Genomic DNA, 18,347 nt, shown 5'->3' with positions numbered 1-18,347 from the left:
ATTGTATTGCTTCAACTTACCGATTTTAAACGCTTTAATTTTAACTTATTTTGCCCTTGAATTTCTGGTATCTTTGTGGCCATATGATTTTGTAAATAAATATTCGTATGTATCTTACGTAAATTTAAAATGTGAATATTTGGCCACATTCCTTCTGGTCGAGAAGTTTGTGGTTAATTCGTAAAGAATTTGTGAAATTTAAAAAATAACCGCTTTTCACGCACGATTTGCCAACAAAAACTTAAGCTTTTGTCAGTGACCAGATTGTAATTTCAACTTATCGATAGCGAAGGCATCTAACGTTTTTAGCATTGGTGCCATTCTGATTCGAACAATGTATATATTTCTAAAAAAAAATGTGTAACAGAATTTTTTATTGAATTAATACCTATATATATATTTATACATTTTTATATTTGTGTTTTAATTGGCATGCCCCTTTATTTTTTTTTTAGCTAGAAACTTAGCTACTTCTTAGGTCGAGAGCTGGCCACACTCTTAACATGTATTAGTTATCGATAATTCCCGCCACTTCTGGGCATTGAGTATATTTTGCAAACTATTTGTTTACCAATTGAATATTTTGATAATCAGGGCCCCCAGTGAAGTGGCAAGCGAGATGAGTGCCAGCAAAAAAGGCGGTTACAAGACGCCGCGGAAGGAGAACCTCATGTCCATTGAGAACCTGACCAATTCAGAGGAGGAATCCGGGGACTTGAACACGGCAATGGTTGGCAATGCAGTGGAATCTCAGCCCAAGGTCACCAGCCGGCGTTCCACCCGACGTCCAAGTCCCACCAAGAAATACCAGGCGTACCAGAAGGAAACCAATGGAAAAGACCAGGAGGAGCGTATTGTTGTGAATTATGTGGAAATGTCCGATGAACGGAGCAGCGATGCGGAGGATCAGGAACAAGAAGAAAGCATCGAGGAGTCGGAGAATGCTGCCCGTCCCACTGCCAAGGACCTGCATCTCATCCAATCCGAGTACAATGTGGCCGGCACCAGCATGTTTGGCTTCAATACGCCCAAGAAACGCGATGCCATGGCACTAGCCGCCCTAAATGCCACGCCCTGCACGCCCAAGACCCCGAAAACGCCGCGTTTGGGTGTCAAGACGCCGGATACGAAGCGCAAGAAGTCCACGGATCAGCCAAAGACTCCCGCCCATGTGCGCACCCGCGTCAAGAATCGTGGGTAGCCTTTTTCTGTGTCATTTCACGACTTTTTCCATTATGTATAAATTCATTATCACTTTCAGAGATCGCCAAAATAGTAGCCGACTCAGATGAGGATTTTTCTGGAGAGGAAAGCGACTTCCGGCCCAGTGACGAGGAATCCTCCTCCAGCAGCAGTAGCAGCGATGCAGGCAACTCTTCCGACAACGACGCCGCCGATGATGAGCCCAAAACACCCAGTAGAGCCCGCCGTGCCATTGTAGTTCCCGTTCTGCCGAAAACTCCATCGGCAGCCCGACTGCGACAATCGGCGAGGGCCAAAAAATCGAATGAGTTTGTGCCCGAGAGCGATGGTTACTTTCACTCGCATGCCAGCAGCAAGATTCTCACTTCGGATCACACCTTGGATCGCCTAAAGAATCCTCGCCTGGCCGCCGATCGTGTTTTCAGTTTGCTGTCGGAAATCAAGCTATCGGCGGAGCATGAGGGTTCTATTAATGCCATAATGGAGGAGTATCGTTCGTACTTTCCCAAGTGGATGTGCATTCTGAATGAGGGCTTCAATATACTCCTATATGGATTGGGCTCTAAGCGCCAGCTCCTGCAGTCATTCCATCGGGAAGTTTTGCAAAAGCAAACGGTGCTGGTGGTGAATGGCTTCTTTCCCAGTCTGACCATCAAGGATATGCTGGATAGCATCACAAGCGACATATTGGATGCGGGCATTAGCCCGGCTAATCCACACGAGGCCGTGGATATGATCGAGGAGGAGTTCGCACTGATACCAGAAACACATTTGTTCTTAATCGTTCATAATCTGGATGGAGCCATGCTTCGCAATGTGAAGGCACAGGCGATTCTTTCGCGCCTGGCGCGCGTACCGAACATTCATCTACTGGCCTCCATTGATCACATAAATACTCCACTGTGTGAGTGCACCAATGCTTTGAGATCTTTATAGTGCGACAGCAAAACTAATTATTGTTACCGAATTTGCAGTGTGGGACCAGGGAAAGCTGAGCAGCTTCAACTTCTCGTGGTGGGACTGCACAACAATGCTGCCGTATACGAACGAAACTGCGTTCGAGAACTCGCTGCTGGTGCAGAATTCCGGCGAATTGGCCCTCTCCTCGATGCGCAGTGTCTTCTCATCGCTAACGACCAATTCGCGTGGCATTTACATGCTGATTGTCAAGTATCAATTGAAGAACAAGGGCAACGCCACGTACCAGGGCATGCCGTTCAGGGATCTCTATTCGAGTTGTCGCGAAGCCTTTTTGGTCAGCTCAGATCTGGCACTGCGTGCCCAGCTCACCGAGTTCCTCGACCACAAGCTGGTCAAATCGAAACGGAGCGTTGATGGCTCCGAACAGCTAACCATTCCCATTGATGGCGCACTGCTGCAGCAGTTCCTCGAGGAGCAGGAGAAGAAATAGGCCAATCGGCGTAATTTTAGAACATATTAATTTATTATCTAATATTGTTAAATACAATTACAATTTCGCTTTTTAAAAATGTTGTGTTGCTGTCACTTGTATTGCCCATGAGTGCGCAGTGTTTGTTTGTCAATTTCTACACATTTAGATTGGCATGCATAAAAGTTGTCGCTTCGCTAGAAGATTCACATTCTAGATGGCTAGTTTTTTCCTCAGCTCCAGTTGCGAGCATATAGCAACACAAAACTTCACAAACTTCCACGACTGCGGGGATGACCGCATTTTAAGTATTAGAAGAGGCGAACTAAACATAGCTAAGCATGCCAAAATTATAAAGACTGACTACCGTCTGGCCATCCCGTGCTCCTCATCCATTCCAAAGGCTAATATCGGTTACCTATTACTATACAGACACGCACATACACAGATTAAAGCGTTGGACTTGTAACTAGTTAATTGTGCACTCGAAACGAAATGTAATTGCTGCGACTAAGGCTAGTTTATTTACACTTTCTTGATAGCAAATCACATGCGAAGTCAATCGGAAGTACACATACAATGGGAGTCGTTCATGGCTGGCTCCTATTAATATTATTTAGAGTTTATTGCAAAATTCTACCCCTTTTCCTGAATACCTGAATTGTACACACCGAGTCTGCGATCAGCATTTTTGCATATAAAAATGTCCTTATCTCCTGCGCCGCACATTTCTTTTGTTTAATAGTTAGATAATTGTTATCACGTTTACTTTGCTCGTACATAATTAAGCTTCGTTTGTGGGAAAGGTAGAATGGTTCTGAATCAATCAGAAGAGAAACCACCCAAGAGAATCTCCCCTTTACAAAATGAATCGATGCAAGAGTGGTGTTGGTTTTTCACTTTTATCGGCTTACTATACACAAATTGCTACTGCTTGCGTTTATTTCGACAATGCTTTGTTTGTTTGTTTTCATAGTTTTGTACAACAAATTAATTACATTTTGCGCTTAACAAAGAGAAACAGGCGTCTGATTTTGAAATTTAGATACTTAAGAAAAGAAGAGGGGAATCGAAAAACAAAGGTTCAGGCATGAATTCAGCGATGATAAGTAAATTAAGTTTTGAACTCTGGTAAACAATAAATTTTTACATTCTCCTCGGTTTTAAGGGGGAGTTCTTCGATTTTGGTGGGTGGTGGGTGCAATTAAACCTTGAATGCTCTGAAAACTTTTCCGAGTTTACATATACACAATATATAAATCAACTTCATTATCATATCCGTATCATTACTCATTTACTCGTTACTCATTAGTCATACTCATCGAATATACATCACAATCAAAGTGTACGCTTTGTAATTATACGCAGTAATCGGTAATTATAATAGTAATAATAGTAATAATAATAATAATAATAGTTACGCTTTCTCAGTTTATTTATTTCTGCTTGTATTTATGCCTTCGATTTTTACTTTTAGTTTTTACTTTACTTTAAATTTAATTTATTTTACTTTCCGTTTTGTTTTTTATGCTCTTTTTTTGTTTGCATTATTTTTTAGGTATTTTTTTGTTGTTGTTTCCTTTTTAATTGCTGCTTTTGTTTCAAGTTGTGTTTTGACTTAAGATTAAAATTAATTCATAATTATTACTCGTAAACATATTAATCATAAGGTAATATTAAATCAACAAATAAAATACATTTAAAATCAAGTTTATCAAAGTGAATTAAATTACTTGAAATCGAAACAATAAACGGTACGGCTCGCTCTGCTTTTGCTCCTGCATTTGCATTATCTGTCTGCGTTTAACATAATCTATTGCGTTTGTAGTATTGCCGTATGCATTCTTGAGGTTTTCCGCCAATCGATCCATCAGATATCTCACACGACTGGAGTTCTGCTTTCTGTTTCGATTGTTGAATCGATTGTTGGTTGTTGTAGTTTGGGTTACTTGTTGTTCTGGTTGATCTTGCTGTTGATTGTTGATTGTAGTTGGTGTACGAATTGCTGCTGCTGTTGTTATTGTAGTTGCTGTAGTTGTTGTTGTTCTTATTGTTGTTGGTGTGTTGTTTGTGGTTGTTGCATTGTTGTTTCAGCTCATTTTCACGCGTTTCCTTGGTGGTCCAATTGGTGGGATTTGTTGTGTTGCGAGCGCACGAAATGCCTCCGCTATCAAATGTGAATGTGTTGTGATCATATTTTGCCAGCCGGAGGTTTCCATCACATCGGTGGCATGACTGTAAATCGAGTAAAATCATCGGTTAGCCAACTGATTGGATCAGAGGTGGTAGTAGTCCATGTAACAACTTACGTATTTATGAAATCTATCGTTTGTGCTTTCAATTGATCCGCACTGTGGAGATCAGCTAATATTAGTGTTTCGGCTGCTGTTTCTACAGAGAGATTGACGCACAGCGCCTCCTCGCACATCACTTTCAGCTTTTCGAGTGCATACTGCAATATAAACGAGATCTTTGATTAGTAAAACTATCTTGAATAGCGCGCGATTCAGGGGCACACTAACCTTATCAGCAGCCGCTAGGAGATCATCAGCCATTTTTTCTAGATTGGGCGCCTTGCCCGTGTATATGAATCGCAGCATTTCTTTAAGAACCTCATGATCCACATCGGTTATGGCGACACGATTCAGCTTTCGCTCCTCCATCTCATGCTCGAACATGGCCGCAAAGACATCGCTGCGCGCTGCAAGTAAAGAAACGTATAATAATTACTATTTAAGACAAATACTCGTTCGTCAAATAAACATAAGGTGTGGTCTGCTGAGATCTGGTGATCTGGAGATCTTTTGATCCGGTCTCTTACCTGCCAATATGGCCTTGTGCGCCTGGAACTCTCGACCGCCCACGGAGAGCGTGACGTCGCTGAACTTCTCGTTGTCAAAGAGATTGCCGAGATCCTCGGACAGCTTGCACTCGGGCACTTTGAACTGCACGATATTGGATTGTCCGGAGATGTTCACGCTGTCCGCCACGACGCTGACCTCGCAGAAGATGGTCAGCTTGTCCTCCGGCAGCAGGCCGTTGGCCTCGTCCAGCAGGAAGTCGCGGCGGATGAACTTCTTGAAGCCCCAATCTTTGCCCTGCACAAATCGATAAGCTCTGCGGGAGGTGAATATATGTTTTAGTTGATGATCAATCGTTTGTGTTTACGGATTGCAGGACATACCTTTGGGATTCCATTGCTTTGGTTTCCTCACGCTTCGCATTCAGTATGGAAAATTTGAACTTGGCTCTGACTTCTGATTTATTACACGAAACTAACAGTAAATATAAAGAAAGGTAATCCTTGCTCTCCTCGTCGAGACCCTTGGGGTTAACCCGTAAACACCTGTGTGGCACAAAAAAAAGGCATAAGCATCTTGTGGTTCAGTGGAGCTAGTGATTTATCTACTCACCATTTTAGTTTGTCATTAGCACCGGCTGAGAATGTGGACGATTTGAGTACTTCACCCATTTCTTCCCGACAAAAACTAAAGTTATTTATGGTCCACATATAACTAAATTTAACCACTTTGACCTGCGAATGAAACGAAGAGTGGGGTTAATATATAATTTCCCACGTAAATTGTGCCACAAACTTATCCGGTTTCCTACACCTGAGCCACTCAACACACCTGTACCTGTGCACTCGCAACAGAAATGCACTTACAACCATATGGACTCTCGGTTTACAATATTTGTGAAATCCGATCGGTTGGCTGCTGGCTGGCTGGCTGGCTCAGATGTTTGCAAATCCATAGGAATGCCAAAAACCCACAGACAGGGATGTGGAAACCTAATCCGTTCATGGGGTCTGGATGCACTTACCTGCGTGTAGCACCAGTTCTCGGCAACTGGCGTATTAACTTCCGGCAAGGGCGGCGATGGTACACGGCTGACCGCCATCGTGCTACTGGATGCGTGCAGGTTCGAGGTGACTCTAGCTGTTTGGCTTGCCTGACATTCGTTCACCGGCAATCTGCAAGGAATTCGTAAAGGGGAAATGATCGGGATTAGTACGGAATAGCACAGGATGCAGCTAATCAAAGCGCTTAAGTTGATATTAACTATGATGGGATTACTACTACTGAGTATAGAATTCGGAGTGGGGGTCACCTTGGCTCTTGTATGAGATCCATGATGCTGCGCTCGAACTCAACTTTGACGAAATTACTGTCGGAATTCGAGTTCCTGGCCAAAAGATTGAGCAGCTTCAACAGCAGCGAGTTCTCCAGCTTGCCGCCCGTTGAATATCACACAGAGTCACACAATATATATAGTTAATTCGCGCAGAAGTTTTTCCTTCGGAGGATTTAGTGATTTTTCTTTGCTAATTAAAACGATGGACGAGACACAGACGCATGGACAAGACGACGAAACGAAATGCGCCAAAAAGTGGAGCGTTCATAATGGCTGAAGAGCAATGGTTCTCAAGGTCCGTTATTCCGCACAGAAATCGGAGAGCAGATCCAATCCAGATAAAGATAATGACGAAGATAGAGCTTTCGAAGCTTTCCGATTGCATTCAGCGATTGTTAAAAGTTAAGCGCCGCCGCAACAAAATATAAATATTATATAAAAACGTTAACGTTAAAATATCACAAGGAAAACACGCACAACCGTTGCGCAGGAGCAGCAGTGGAAAACTGACTGATGGACCCGGAAAATCTCGGCAGGCAGGAGGATTTAGGAGCGCTGCAGATGACAGCAAACAATGGACCAGGAAAATGTTGGCCAGGAGTGGAAAATTGACAAACAATGGGTCAGTCAGCCAGTCGCTGAGCGGAGGGTGAAGGTGAATGTGAATGTGAACGTGAGCTACTCACTCACCTCATAAAGGTGCAAGATGGTGTGAGGGAGATGGAGATGAAGAGAGGGGGTGGGAGAGGATGGGCAGAAGGATCTGCTGACACACAAAAGCAACAATAACACAGTCCTTACGGGCACATGTGTGTGTGTGTGTGCGCAGATGCAGATGCAAGACGGCAAATGGCAGAGGAAACGGCTTTCTTACACAGAGAGAAAAATAATACAAAACTAATTGAATAATTCAACGATAATAAACTTAAGTTATTATTATAATGATGATTAAAATTATTAAATGATTAACGATTACTGATTAAAATCATTAAGATTTAAAAACATATCATTGATAGGAGTTTAAAACCCATATTATATTAGTAAGTCTGATGCACGGGTGCAGTAATCCCTTTACCTATTTTAAGGACATTCAATTAGGATTCATCGATCTGAGAATTTTCCCTGTGCAGATGCAAGGCGTGGAAAATGTCGGAAAAATCTGTGCAAGGCTGCGGCACACGAGCGATTTACAGCTCAGCTCAGCTCGACAAGGTTGAGATTTTCAAGGTGCTGCCCGTTTTCTGCGGCTGCTGGCGATTTGATGGCCATCATCAAATCCAGCTGAAGGACCTTCAATGGGCCTCGTGTGTGTAACAGTGTGAGTGCGAGTGTTAGTGTGAGCCATCAAAAGGTTGACGCAGCTCGTCAAGGTGAACAAACCGTAGACCGCGTTTTTAGCACTCAGTAAAGCCGCTTTATTCAATTTTTAGTGAGTGTGCCTTAATGTTAATGACATTGATTTGGCATTGGGGCCTCAAGCTCCCTCTCGCTCCCTCTCGCTCTCTCCCTCTCCCTCTCTGTTTCCCACCGTATCCAAAATACACCCATCCCTGTCGCTCTTTTTGGAAACCAAGGGCCTTTGGAGCCAAACATTTTTGTTTTGCTATGACATTGAAATTCATTTGTTTGGCGCCACAAGGCGAATGACAAAATCACAGAAGTTTGGGCCCAAGAAGGTTGAGCTTGGGGTAGAGTAAAGTAGAAGTTGTAGTCAAGAACCTGATAATCGAATAAAGCTGGGCAAAGGTGAAAAGCATGACTCATGGAAGACAAAAAGTACATTTTATATATTGGATTAAAGATGTTGAATAATGAATAACATTCTATTCTCCTTCATTTCCTTCAACATACACTGACCATAGAAAACTATAGTATTAACTCAGTTTGAGTGTAAATAAATGGAAATTGTTTGGCAAACACACACCTGGACACAAATACCACCGATTCCCGTGGCCATGCGCCATTCGATTTGCTTACTTAGCCAGCGAAAACCATTAGTTCTGCTGCAGAACAAACCCACATAGTGTGCGAGTGTGGTCCAAAGGATCCGAAAGATCCCAGGGCCAAAAGGCATCGACAAACAGCCGACAACAGCTGGGATGCGACGAATGCAGTTGGTCATGGATCGGTAGGTAGAACTCATCTCCGCGGGGGATCGCCCATTTGTGTGGTGGGCTCCTCGCTCCTCGATCAACATGGATGTGCATTTATGAAAAATGGAGGGGAAGAGCACGCGTTGAAACATTTAATAAATCGGTTTAGTTCGGGAAAGTGAGGTTTTTTCTTTTTCTTTTGACCAGCTGCTCGCTCATTGGGGGATAAAAATGAAAGAAAGACTGTGGCTTTTCAATGCAAAAAAAAAAAAAAAGAAATGAAGGAAAAGTTATATAATTTGGCAGCGATTCGCTTTGGCGCTTTCCACACTTCCGGCAACTTTTCATTAGCATTTAAATGAAATTTGATAAAGGCAGCAACAACAAAAGGCAATAATAAACGAAACGAACAACAACAAGCAACACCGAAAATGGTGAAAATTTTTCATTTTTTTTTACAACAAATTATCGCGTGGCTTTTCACTTGGCGTTTTCACCAACAACAAAGGCTCCTTTCACTCGCCGCCTAAACTACAACAACGAAAACAACAACAACAAATGAGTTGAGTGAAAAACGCTTTTCAGTTGTCGCCGTTGTTTTCGAGCCAAAAGGAAACGCTTTTCTTTGCTTTTCTTTTGGTTTTTTACATAAACGCGGCGCCGTCGTTGCAAAAACACAGATGCAAAGATACATTTTTTTCTCCTCATTTTCATTTTTCAGTCGCCAACCAGACCGAGGGAAGAAGAAGAAGCAGCAGCGACGGCCACGGCGGCATCAATTTAATTTAAATAATGTGAACTTTCATGCCAATGAAAATGATTTCAAAAGAGAAACTCAACGCAGTCCAACTCCCAAAACAAACTCGACAACTTCACTTCCGCTACAAATGCAACAGAGGCAACAAACGTTCAAAACAACAACACAAACAACATCTTGAACAACGAAAAACAACAATGATGACACCCACCCAACCGAGGAAAAAGGGTTAACTTTGGGCACAGGGAAAAACTAATTGGCGGTTAGGGGTTAAGGGAAAAACTATCAACTAGGATAGATGGCAATTTAATCTCCTAAGTATAGAATATAAATATTAATATGTAATGTGTAAGTTGAAAATAGGAATTATATTCCTAATTAAAAGATTTTTTCACCTATATTCATAAAATGTGTTAGAAAATCCAGGAATCTAGCTATTTAAATAATGAATTGAAGTATCTTTTGTAACTATTTAAAATCCCCTTAAGCTGCTAATACTCCTTTTTTTAGAGTGTGCCCAGCCGCGATTCACACGACAAACCGAAAAACTCTTTCTCCCAATTTCCCCGCGGAGTGTCAACAGTTTGACGCATATTAATTTTAAAAACTCCCACGCTCAACATTTCTTTCGGTTTCTTCGTTTTGGTTTCGAATATCTTTTTTTTTTTTTTCTTTGGTGGGGGGAGTTTCGTTTTGGGTCTTTCACTCAAGACTCCGTCGACGGATTCGATGCGTCGTCCATTTGCCTGCCTTTGGAGTTACTTTGCAGTCGGCATTTCTGCGGAGGGAGAGAAAGCTTGGCGTCTCGCCCTGTCCCGCTCTGGCCGTGCTGCTGTCGCACTCGCACTCACGCTCGAATTTGCAGTTTTGCTTGCAGTTTTTCGTGAAAGTCGATTCGCAGTTGTTGTTGTTATATAAAGCGTACGAAATCATGTAAGTAGAGTGAAATTTGCCTGCTGCTTATTTTTTTTAACCGCCTTGTTTGGCCTATGCGATTGTTTTTCGCACTAATGAAAACAATTGAAAGTTGTGGAAAATTATGCTTCCATAATTATACCCTTAACTGATTCGACTTTTTCACAGCATTGCTTTCATTATTCCAATTAATGGATCAATAAACTTTGAAACAGGAGTGAGAAATTCAAAGTGATGGTTAACCATTCTATGTGTATTATTTTATGAAACTGTAGTTGTTTGTTTGCTCTGATCTCATTTCGAAAATCCATAAAATCGCGTCCCATTTTCAACGCATAACTTTAATGCTGTTAATTTTTACATAACTGCTGCGTTGCTTGCGTTACAGATTTCAAATGCTAATCAACGTGTCACACTTTTTGTGTGGCCGAAAAACAAAAAACTAGGCCGACACAAACCAAAACCATTTTTGCTAAATTTATTTGACACTTTTTTTGTTTGGGCATTGCAGCATATGCAAATGAAAGTTTATGCTCGTGCTAATAACAAATTAAAATGAGCGAAAATATGTTACGCAAAAAGGAAATGAGTTGTAATTATTTGTACTTAGCAGATATTAGATAAGTATTTAGTTCAAAAAAACATTAAATATGGTCATATATGAATAAATACTAGATATCGAATATATGTAGATTATAGAAAAGCATCATTCTCAAAAGAAACCAAAATCGGTGAAAATCGAGATCCAGTCCATCAGTTAATATCGATGATTTGCTCTAAATATCGATTTCCAGTTAAATATGTTGCTTGCTTAGGTGTTGCAATAAAAATCCATATTTTTCTAGGTGCGCAGGCGCGTAGGCGTTTCAGCTTCGACGCCGGCAGCGCAGTCGGCAGCGAGTTTCACCGAAGCAATAACAAGAAGAAAAACAATAAACCCGATGCTACAACAACGAAAAGTGGAAACACGAAGCTCGAAACGAGAGCAAGTTTGCTGACAGCGGAACGCGACTTTATGTAATCGTAAAAACTTGTTTGATGACGTAGCTGCAAGCCGAGCTTGTGATCTCTCTCTCTCTTAGTTTCTCTCTTTGCCGCTCTTTTGCCGAAAGCACGTTGTCGTTTTAGCGCGTGTCTCAAAACATACACACACACACACATGGAGAGCAATATCACCTTTTACCAGCTGCTTTTGTTGGATAATAAATTTTCAGTTGCAAACAAGTTTTGCGGGCAGAGCGGATCAGAAATGAAATCAATAAATTAATAATAAACCAAGCAGCCAACCAACCAACCAACCACATGTTGTGTGCCCAATTTTCATTGAAACGTTTTGGGCCAAACTTTTAGCTTGTTTGCATTTTGCCGCTTTTACCTCTTTCTCTGCACTTTCTAAACAAATTGTGAGCGAGAGAGAAGAAATTGGCTTTCATGCGTTTTCACATTTTGTTTTTGTCGTGCTTTCTTTTTTCTTTTCATTTCATTTCTTTTTTTTTTTGTTTTGTGGCGTTTTGCTTGGGATTTCTACTACTTTTTCTTTAGGCGCAAGCGTCGTGATCTTGTTGGCTTAAAAGATCTTCTTTTTTATTGGCTTAGAAATTCTTGCCTGATTTCTTCGAGAGATCTGTATCTGTTCTAAATAAAATGTGGGTTGAGTGAAAGACCGGGCGAGATTTTCGGTTTACGATCATTGGGTGAAATGTGTTAAACAAAGTGAAAACTCGGCACCGAGTTCAATTATAGTAAAAATATAAAAATGTTTACTCGTTTTTTGCTCAACGGCGGCTATGTTAATGAATTTAATTTCGCTATTTTTGAAAGTTTTACATTTTAAATAATTTATGAAAACTGCAAAATTTACCGAGCAGGCAACAACTAGCAAAAATTGGAAAGTTGCACTGGCAACACAACACGATTTGTTAATAATTGGTTGAACTCGGATTTTTGGGGGAAAGGAATTGATTTATTAGCACAGCAAACGGATGACCGAAAAGTTCATTGCATAATGTTGCAGCAACATGTTGCCAAGCGTTGGAGCAACATGACCAGCAACGCCAGCCCTTTCACAGCGAAAATCAGTGAAGCAAACTTCCCGTCTCTTCCCATTCGAGCAGATAAAACACTAAAACCGCATACCGAGACCAAAGGGAAGACTATAGGCCATATAATACATACACCCTGTATTCGAAACGCAGTAAGGGTTTTTCTTTCGAGCTCGAAACGGAAATGCCCTGTGAAGCGAAATATGAAAGTGGAATTCGACTATTGGTGTCAAGGCTTGGAAATGATATTGTTCATATGCTGAAAACTTAAATTTAAATTGATATGTGGGAGTGTATTATATCACACTTATTTCATAGAATTAACTTTTCCAATTCAATTTAGATCGTAAAGACAAATTCTCAGAATTGATTTCTCCAAAAGCCCGCAGTTATTTTAATAATAATGTTTGTCGGCATTTTTAGGTAAGGCTGCAGACTTGAGTCGAAAGCCAGCTGATAAAGAACAGTCCGCAATCAGCGGCCCATGACTCAGATTCGTCAGACAGCGACGACGTCGGCGTCTGGGACAAAGAACGTTTTTTGTTCGAAATGCTGTGGATTATCGGGCAATTTGCAGCAAAGCAAGGCCAGAGAAAATGAGCAACAAGTGCACGAAATTCAGAACGCAGCGCCCTAGTGAAAAGTGAATAAGTACAGCAAAAACAATAACAATAACATTAACATTAACAATTACTGGCACATGGTCAAAAGCATTAAGAAAGAAACCGACCACGAGCCATGGTCTCGATTCTGCAGCTCTCTTCTTCAATGACGAAGCAGCAGCTGCGGCTTGTATGTAGATGTTGCTGCTGCTGCTGCTGCTGCTGCTGCTGCTGCTGTTGCAGCTGTTTGCTGACCCCAAATGACAAAGGTTGGCACGCAAGCCGCCCACGCCCATTAATTAGCCGAAAATTGAGAGCCACTCAAGCACAAGAAAATAAAAAAAAAGAAGAGAACAGAATAAATAAAATAAAATACCGTAGAGAAGTAGAGAGGGCCGACCATCAGCATTTGTGTTCACCAAATTGTTATATTTTCTGTTCATCTTTTTGAGGTTAGGCGAACGCCTTTTGGGGTCACCGTGTGAAAGCAGCAGCAACGAGAGCGAAAAGGAGAGCATGTCGGAGCGAAGGAGAAAGCCTACGGCCAGTGGAAAGAGAGGCAGCTATTAAGGGTGGCTGATATATAGGGGAGAACTTAATTACTTAAGTTCTGTGTGTTTACTCGCCCCGGGGAAAAGTTACGACATTTCTCCAGTTCTCGATGGGGCGAAATGTAGTACAAAACTCGGGTGTTTCAGGGTGATCAATAGAATTCGTAAGCAAATCATTGGGTTTCATTCACACCGAAGAAACCAATTACTTACGCAAGTAAGGTCATCTCAAAAAACCATCTAGGTTACCCCCGAGGTTGCTAACTAAAACCGAAACGAACGTATACGGAAAAAGTACAAGTCATCAAAATTAAATATATACGTACATATATGCACATATAGCCATCGAAAAAAATGGCTGAGAAACTTTTACAAAACAAACTGTTGTTTGTTCGGCGGTTTTGTTTGTTTGTTGTGGCCGTTACCCAAGGATGTGACAATGGTTACTCGAAATGTGGCCAAGAACGCCAGGGGTTCGGGGTGGAAAAGGTCCTGGAAACTAAACTGGGTCATCAGCACACTCTGGGCCACACACATCTCAAGTGGATTTCGGTTTCCAATTGGAGGGCCAACGATTGTTGACACTGGTTAATGAGCGTCCGTTTGTGTTGCTAATTACTTGTTGCTAAGCTGGCCAATTCGGGCTCAGTTTGGCTTATTAGATGGTTTTTTTTGTTGTGTGAGAATTTGATGTTTTGGATCTTAGGTTCATATGATAAAGAATTCTTGCGCTTAAATGCAATACTGGTTAGTTTTGAAAGGTCTTCTCTGACTTCGCAGATAATTCCGATAATGCCTTAAAGTTCAACTTTTGTCATTAACCGATCGCCACACATTCAAGACCACCTAGTTAGCATATAAATAGTGTGCATTTGCCATAGCCACTGCTTTTTATAGTAGGTGTTAATGGCTCAAGTGCACAAATGCCAATGGCTGGCATTTAAACAGCAATAATATTTATGCAAATGTGTCTAGTAGCCCTACAGAGATGTGTTCTGTTTTCATTTACCTAACTACTTGCCTAAAGAGATCGGAAAAGGGGGCGGAAAGATCGCGCTTAAATGGGCCATTGGGCGTGGCATATTTACCTTTTATCACAGAAATTTGCGGCGGCGTTACAAAATTCCTTAGAATTGGGGCATTTAACTAATAATACTAGGCACAGAGGAGATTGTTGTGGTTGCTGTTGATTGTTGCTGCTGCTGCTGCTGTGGTGTTGATGATGGCTGCTGCTGCTGTGGTGATGGTGGTGGTGCTGCTGCTGCTGTGCAGGATGGGCGCAATTATAATGTTGCTGTTGTACCGACGATTGCTGATAGGAGGAGGAGGAGGATGATGATGTGGATGCAGATGGAGATGCCGTTGCGGAGGACGAGGATGCACTGAGGGGATGGTGATGTTGCTGCTGGTTCAGATGCCGCCTGATGGACTGATTGATGCGATTCGTTATGGAGTTGGTCAGCGCCGAATGATGGCTATGCAGATGGTGTGACGAAGAGGAGGATGAGGCGGCCACCGACGAGGAGGCTGCTGGTGCGGAGGAGGACGAGGAGGAGGAGGAGGCGGCGGCTCCGAACAGGCGGCTGGCAATGATGCTGTTGCTGTGGTGATTGCTGCTGCTACTGCTGCTGCTGCTGCTACTGCCACTGTTGCTGTTGCCACCGTTGTAGTGCGTATTGCCCGCACAGGCGCTGCTGCAGTTGTTGGAGGAAATCGCACTGGACGAGGGCGAGGGGGCGGACCGCGTTAGTATGTGTTGCAAGTTGCTGCTGCCGAATGCCGCCTGCAGTATGTTGCTGGGTGTTGCCAAATGCTGCGCCAGTGTTGCCGAGCCACTTCTACTGGTTGCTACTGCTGCTGCTGCTGCAGCCGCTGCAGTTGCTCCACTTTCGTAATTCAGGTGACCCAAATGCTGTTGCAAAACCGAAGGCGCAGCTTGCTGCTGTTGCTGTTGCTGTTGCGGTGGTGTTGCCGTTGCTGCTGGCGTGTGTGGGTGGTGTTGCTGTTGCTGGTGCTGCTGCTGTTGCAGCGACGATCTGCGCAATAATACTGGTGGCGTCGATATCAATTGCTGCAGGCGACTGCAATTGCCGCTGCTGCTGCTGCTGGCCGCTGCTCCTGTGGCGACTGTTGCTGTTGCTGCTGATGCTGCTGCCGCAGATGTTGCTGCCACAGATGTTGCCGCTACCGTTGCAGTTGCAACTTCAGGCGCATTCTGAGGCTCACCGTTCTCGCAGCAACAATTATCGCTGGTAGCAGGTTGCTGCTGCTGCTGCTGCTGATGATGATGTTGTTGCTGTTGCTCTAAATTCTCATTTTCATAGATTTCATGCACACTTCGCTTTTTCTTGATTTTCACATAGGGCTCAAACATTTTACAACTTTGATAGCAAACACTTCGAAACACTTACACACCTTTATGTATTTTGATTTGATTTGAATTGATTATAAAATATACGGATTCCTCCTGGCTTGCGTAAAAAATTGCTCAACTTTTTTGGTGCTTATAAATTTTTCATTTGCACAAATCTCTTCGTTGCCACATGCCGTTTGCTTGATATTTTAGTTGCCTTACGATTTGTATATAATTTTCGAGTGTGTGCTCGATTTTGTTGTTTCGAGTAGTAGTATTTGATTTGATTTTTTCTTTGCTTTTTTTTTTTTTTTGTATGTTATAGTTATATTTGGTGGGGCGACACACGAAGCGAGAGAGCAGGCGAATGGCGAATCCAATCGAGTCGAGCGCTCACAAAACGAACGAACCGCTCCGCTTGAAAGTGCGCGTTAAAATGAGCTGAAATTTGAAAATACAGAAATTTCCGCCGTTCGCTCGCGACGCCGACTGCGATGCCCACTGCGATTGCGACGCCGGCAGCGCTGCTCGTTTCAGTTCCCACTTCGTTTCGCAGCGTTTCTCTCTCTGCGTTTCACCATGTAACACACACGCACACCTACACTTTCGTTTTGCTTTGTGTGAGGTCGATGAGCACATATGGGGAAAACTATGGGTGCAGGGAGTCGATAATGAGGTACCCTAAATTATACTCAATTGCATTGCCAAGTTAAAAATACATAACTTTATAATACAACATTTCCTTCATCTACACAACATAATATGGTAATTCTGATTGGCAAACATTCAGAGAGATACGCTCAAGTTCAAAACCCATTGACACATATGCCAGGTTTCGCAAAGAATAAAACATTGTGAGGGGCATACCTTTATATTCTACGATTGCTGGGTAACAAAAGGAAGTGAGAAAGAGAGAGAGTGAGTGAGAGAGGCCAAGTGCGCAAGTGCAAAGAGTGAGAGCAAGAGTGAGAGAGCGAACGTTGAGGGCCAGCTGATAAATGGTTGCGCGTGTGTGCCGCACACACTGCGTATACGCGTTTTTCGAGTGTGGGTGCGCGTGTGGTCGCAGGACGGAGGTTACATTTGCCGGCGGTCCTTGGCGTGGCGATAAACGGTAATCACTTGCTCACAGAGGCGGTCCGATCCGGTGTGCACCCCCCACCCCCCCTCTTAACCGATGACCACCTTGCTAGCCTTCTGGCGCGTCCTTCAAGGGCTTCTTCCTATTATTCATGCACACACCCATACGCACGGGGCTACGGAAAAGTCATCAAGGAATATGGGCACCATCTGAAAAGCCTCCAATCTCCATACACGACAACAAAAGTAATTGGCCCATTTTCCAAGGGTACTTGACACAAGGGAACCACCTCAATCAAGCAATTTTCATTCATTTTCTAGCCAGTTTGGATCTTAATATATGATGTATGTATGTTTCTCTGGGAAACATATTTATGTAAATGTCAAATCTTTTTCAATTATTGGTCTTAATAAACAGGAATCATATTATATTAATCACTTTAGAGAGCTTTATTTTTAGAAATATTAAATCTTAAATAACTTTTTCTCAGTGCATCCTGTCTGTTGTTCCCGCAGGAACAGTTGACATTGGAACGTCCTATCGACGCACATCGCCGGGAAACGTAAGCTGTCGTCCTTTGTCAGAAAATTGTTATTTTTTTCTTCTTTTAATTTTGGGTGGCACATTGTACTTGTACTCGACATGTCTCTCTGTTTGTGTGTGTGTGTATCCAAATGGGGCGTTGTCGTTGTCGGCGGCATTAGCCATCCAACTACGAGCATATAGGAACCAGCAACACATGTCGCTGGCAGTCGCCCATCATCACAGAACTCTGGCGGGGCCACCCAGCTGCAGATTTGTTCTTTCAGCCGGCGTTTCCTCTTCTAGCCACGCCCCCACTCCAAATCCACTTCATCCACTTCCCACTTCTTTCCACTCGATCCATGGCGGGCCGCAGCAGTTATCCACTTGCAACAATTGCAACTGCAACAGCAACCACTACTCAAATGCACAGGGAAAGATTGTTTAGATTTATAGAAAGAGTAAAATCTGTTTAAAAATTAATTCTTAAACGATTTTAATGAAATTCTAGTTAAATCCTCGAAACTTTAGAAAGATTTACAATGGATGGATTTTACATTATGGATTTCATTTTTCATAAATTAAATTACAAATAGAATTGACCGATAGCATTTGTTTCTCTCAGTGCACGACGGCAACTGCAACTACACTTCACATGCCACCACTCGGCACATTCGTCTCATTTATGGCGTGCAAATTAG

At 42.6% G+C, this 18,347-nt stretch overlaps 2 protein-coding genes across 4 annotated transcripts in view; one reads left to right on the top strand and one right to left on the bottom strand.

The window, feature by feature from the left end:
- Window positions 1-517: 517 nt before the first annotated feature.
- LOC117143258 (origin recognition complex subunit 2) lies at window positions 518-2,660 on the top strand. The gene is made up of 3 exons (XM_033307829.1): window positions 518-1,193; window positions 1,262-2,107; window positions 2,178-2,660. The coding sequence occupies exons 1-3, from the start codon at window positions 620-622 to the stop codon at window positions 2,612-2,614; spliced, it is 1,857 nt and encodes a 618-aa protein (XP_033163720.1). The 5' UTR covers window positions 518-619; the 3' UTR covers window positions 2,615-2,660.
- Window positions 2,661-4,192: 1,532 nt separating this feature from the next.
- The window catches only part of LOC117143257 (protein roadkill), a 59,110-nt gene continuing 44,955 nt past the window's right edge, over window positions 4,193-18,347 (bottom strand). The window contains exons 1-8 of one of the 3 annotated variants that reach the window (XM_033307826.1): window positions 14,779-16,468; window positions 6,419-6,569; window positions 6,007-6,128; window positions 5,778-5,939; window positions 5,415-5,710; window positions 5,116-5,294; window positions 4,903-5,045; window positions 4,193-4,828 (exon numbers count right to left, since the gene is read on the bottom strand). In XM_033307826.1, coding sequence (XP_033163717.1) covers window positions 4,684-4,828; window positions 4,903-5,045; window positions 5,116-5,294; window positions 5,415-5,710; window positions 5,778-5,939; window positions 6,007-6,128; window positions 6,419-6,569; window positions 14,779-16,064 — 2,484 coding nt within the window. In that variant the 5' untranslated portion in view covers window positions 16,065-16,468 and the 3' untranslated portion in view covers window positions 4,193-4,683. Of the gene's footprint in view, window positions 4,829-4,902; window positions 5,046-5,115; window positions 5,295-5,414; window positions 5,711-5,777; window positions 5,940-6,006; window positions 6,129-6,418; window positions 6,570-6,706; window positions 7,071-14,778; window positions 16,469-18,347 lie in introns of those variants that run through there. The other 2 variants (XM_033307827.1, XM_033307828.1) reach the window with 2 other exon arrangements.

The sequence above is a fragment of the Drosophila mauritiana genome, chromosome 3R (genome assembly GCF_004382145.1).
Source record: "Drosophila mauritiana strain mau12 chromosome 3R, ASM438214v1, whole genome shotgun sequence".
Lineage (NCBI taxonomy): Eukaryota > Metazoa > Arthropoda > Insecta > Diptera > Drosophilidae > Drosophila > Drosophila mauritiana.
Note: the sequence above shows the minus strand (reverse complement) of the source record. Positions and strands in the feature narration are given on the sequence as shown.

Coding starts and splice junctions, on each gene's coding strand:
- LOC117143258 (XM_033307829.1), top strand. CDS start 620: ATGAGTGCCAGCAAAAAAGGCGGTTACAAGACGCCGCGGAAGGAGAAC. Junction 1,194..1,261: donor GCGCACCCGCGTCAAGAATC/GTGGGTAGCCTT, acceptor TATCACTTTCAG/AGATCGCCAAAATAGTAGCC. Junction 2,108..2,177: donor TCACATAAATACTCCACTGT/GTGAGTGCACCA, acceptor CCGAATTTGCAG/TGTGGGACCAGGGAAAGCTG.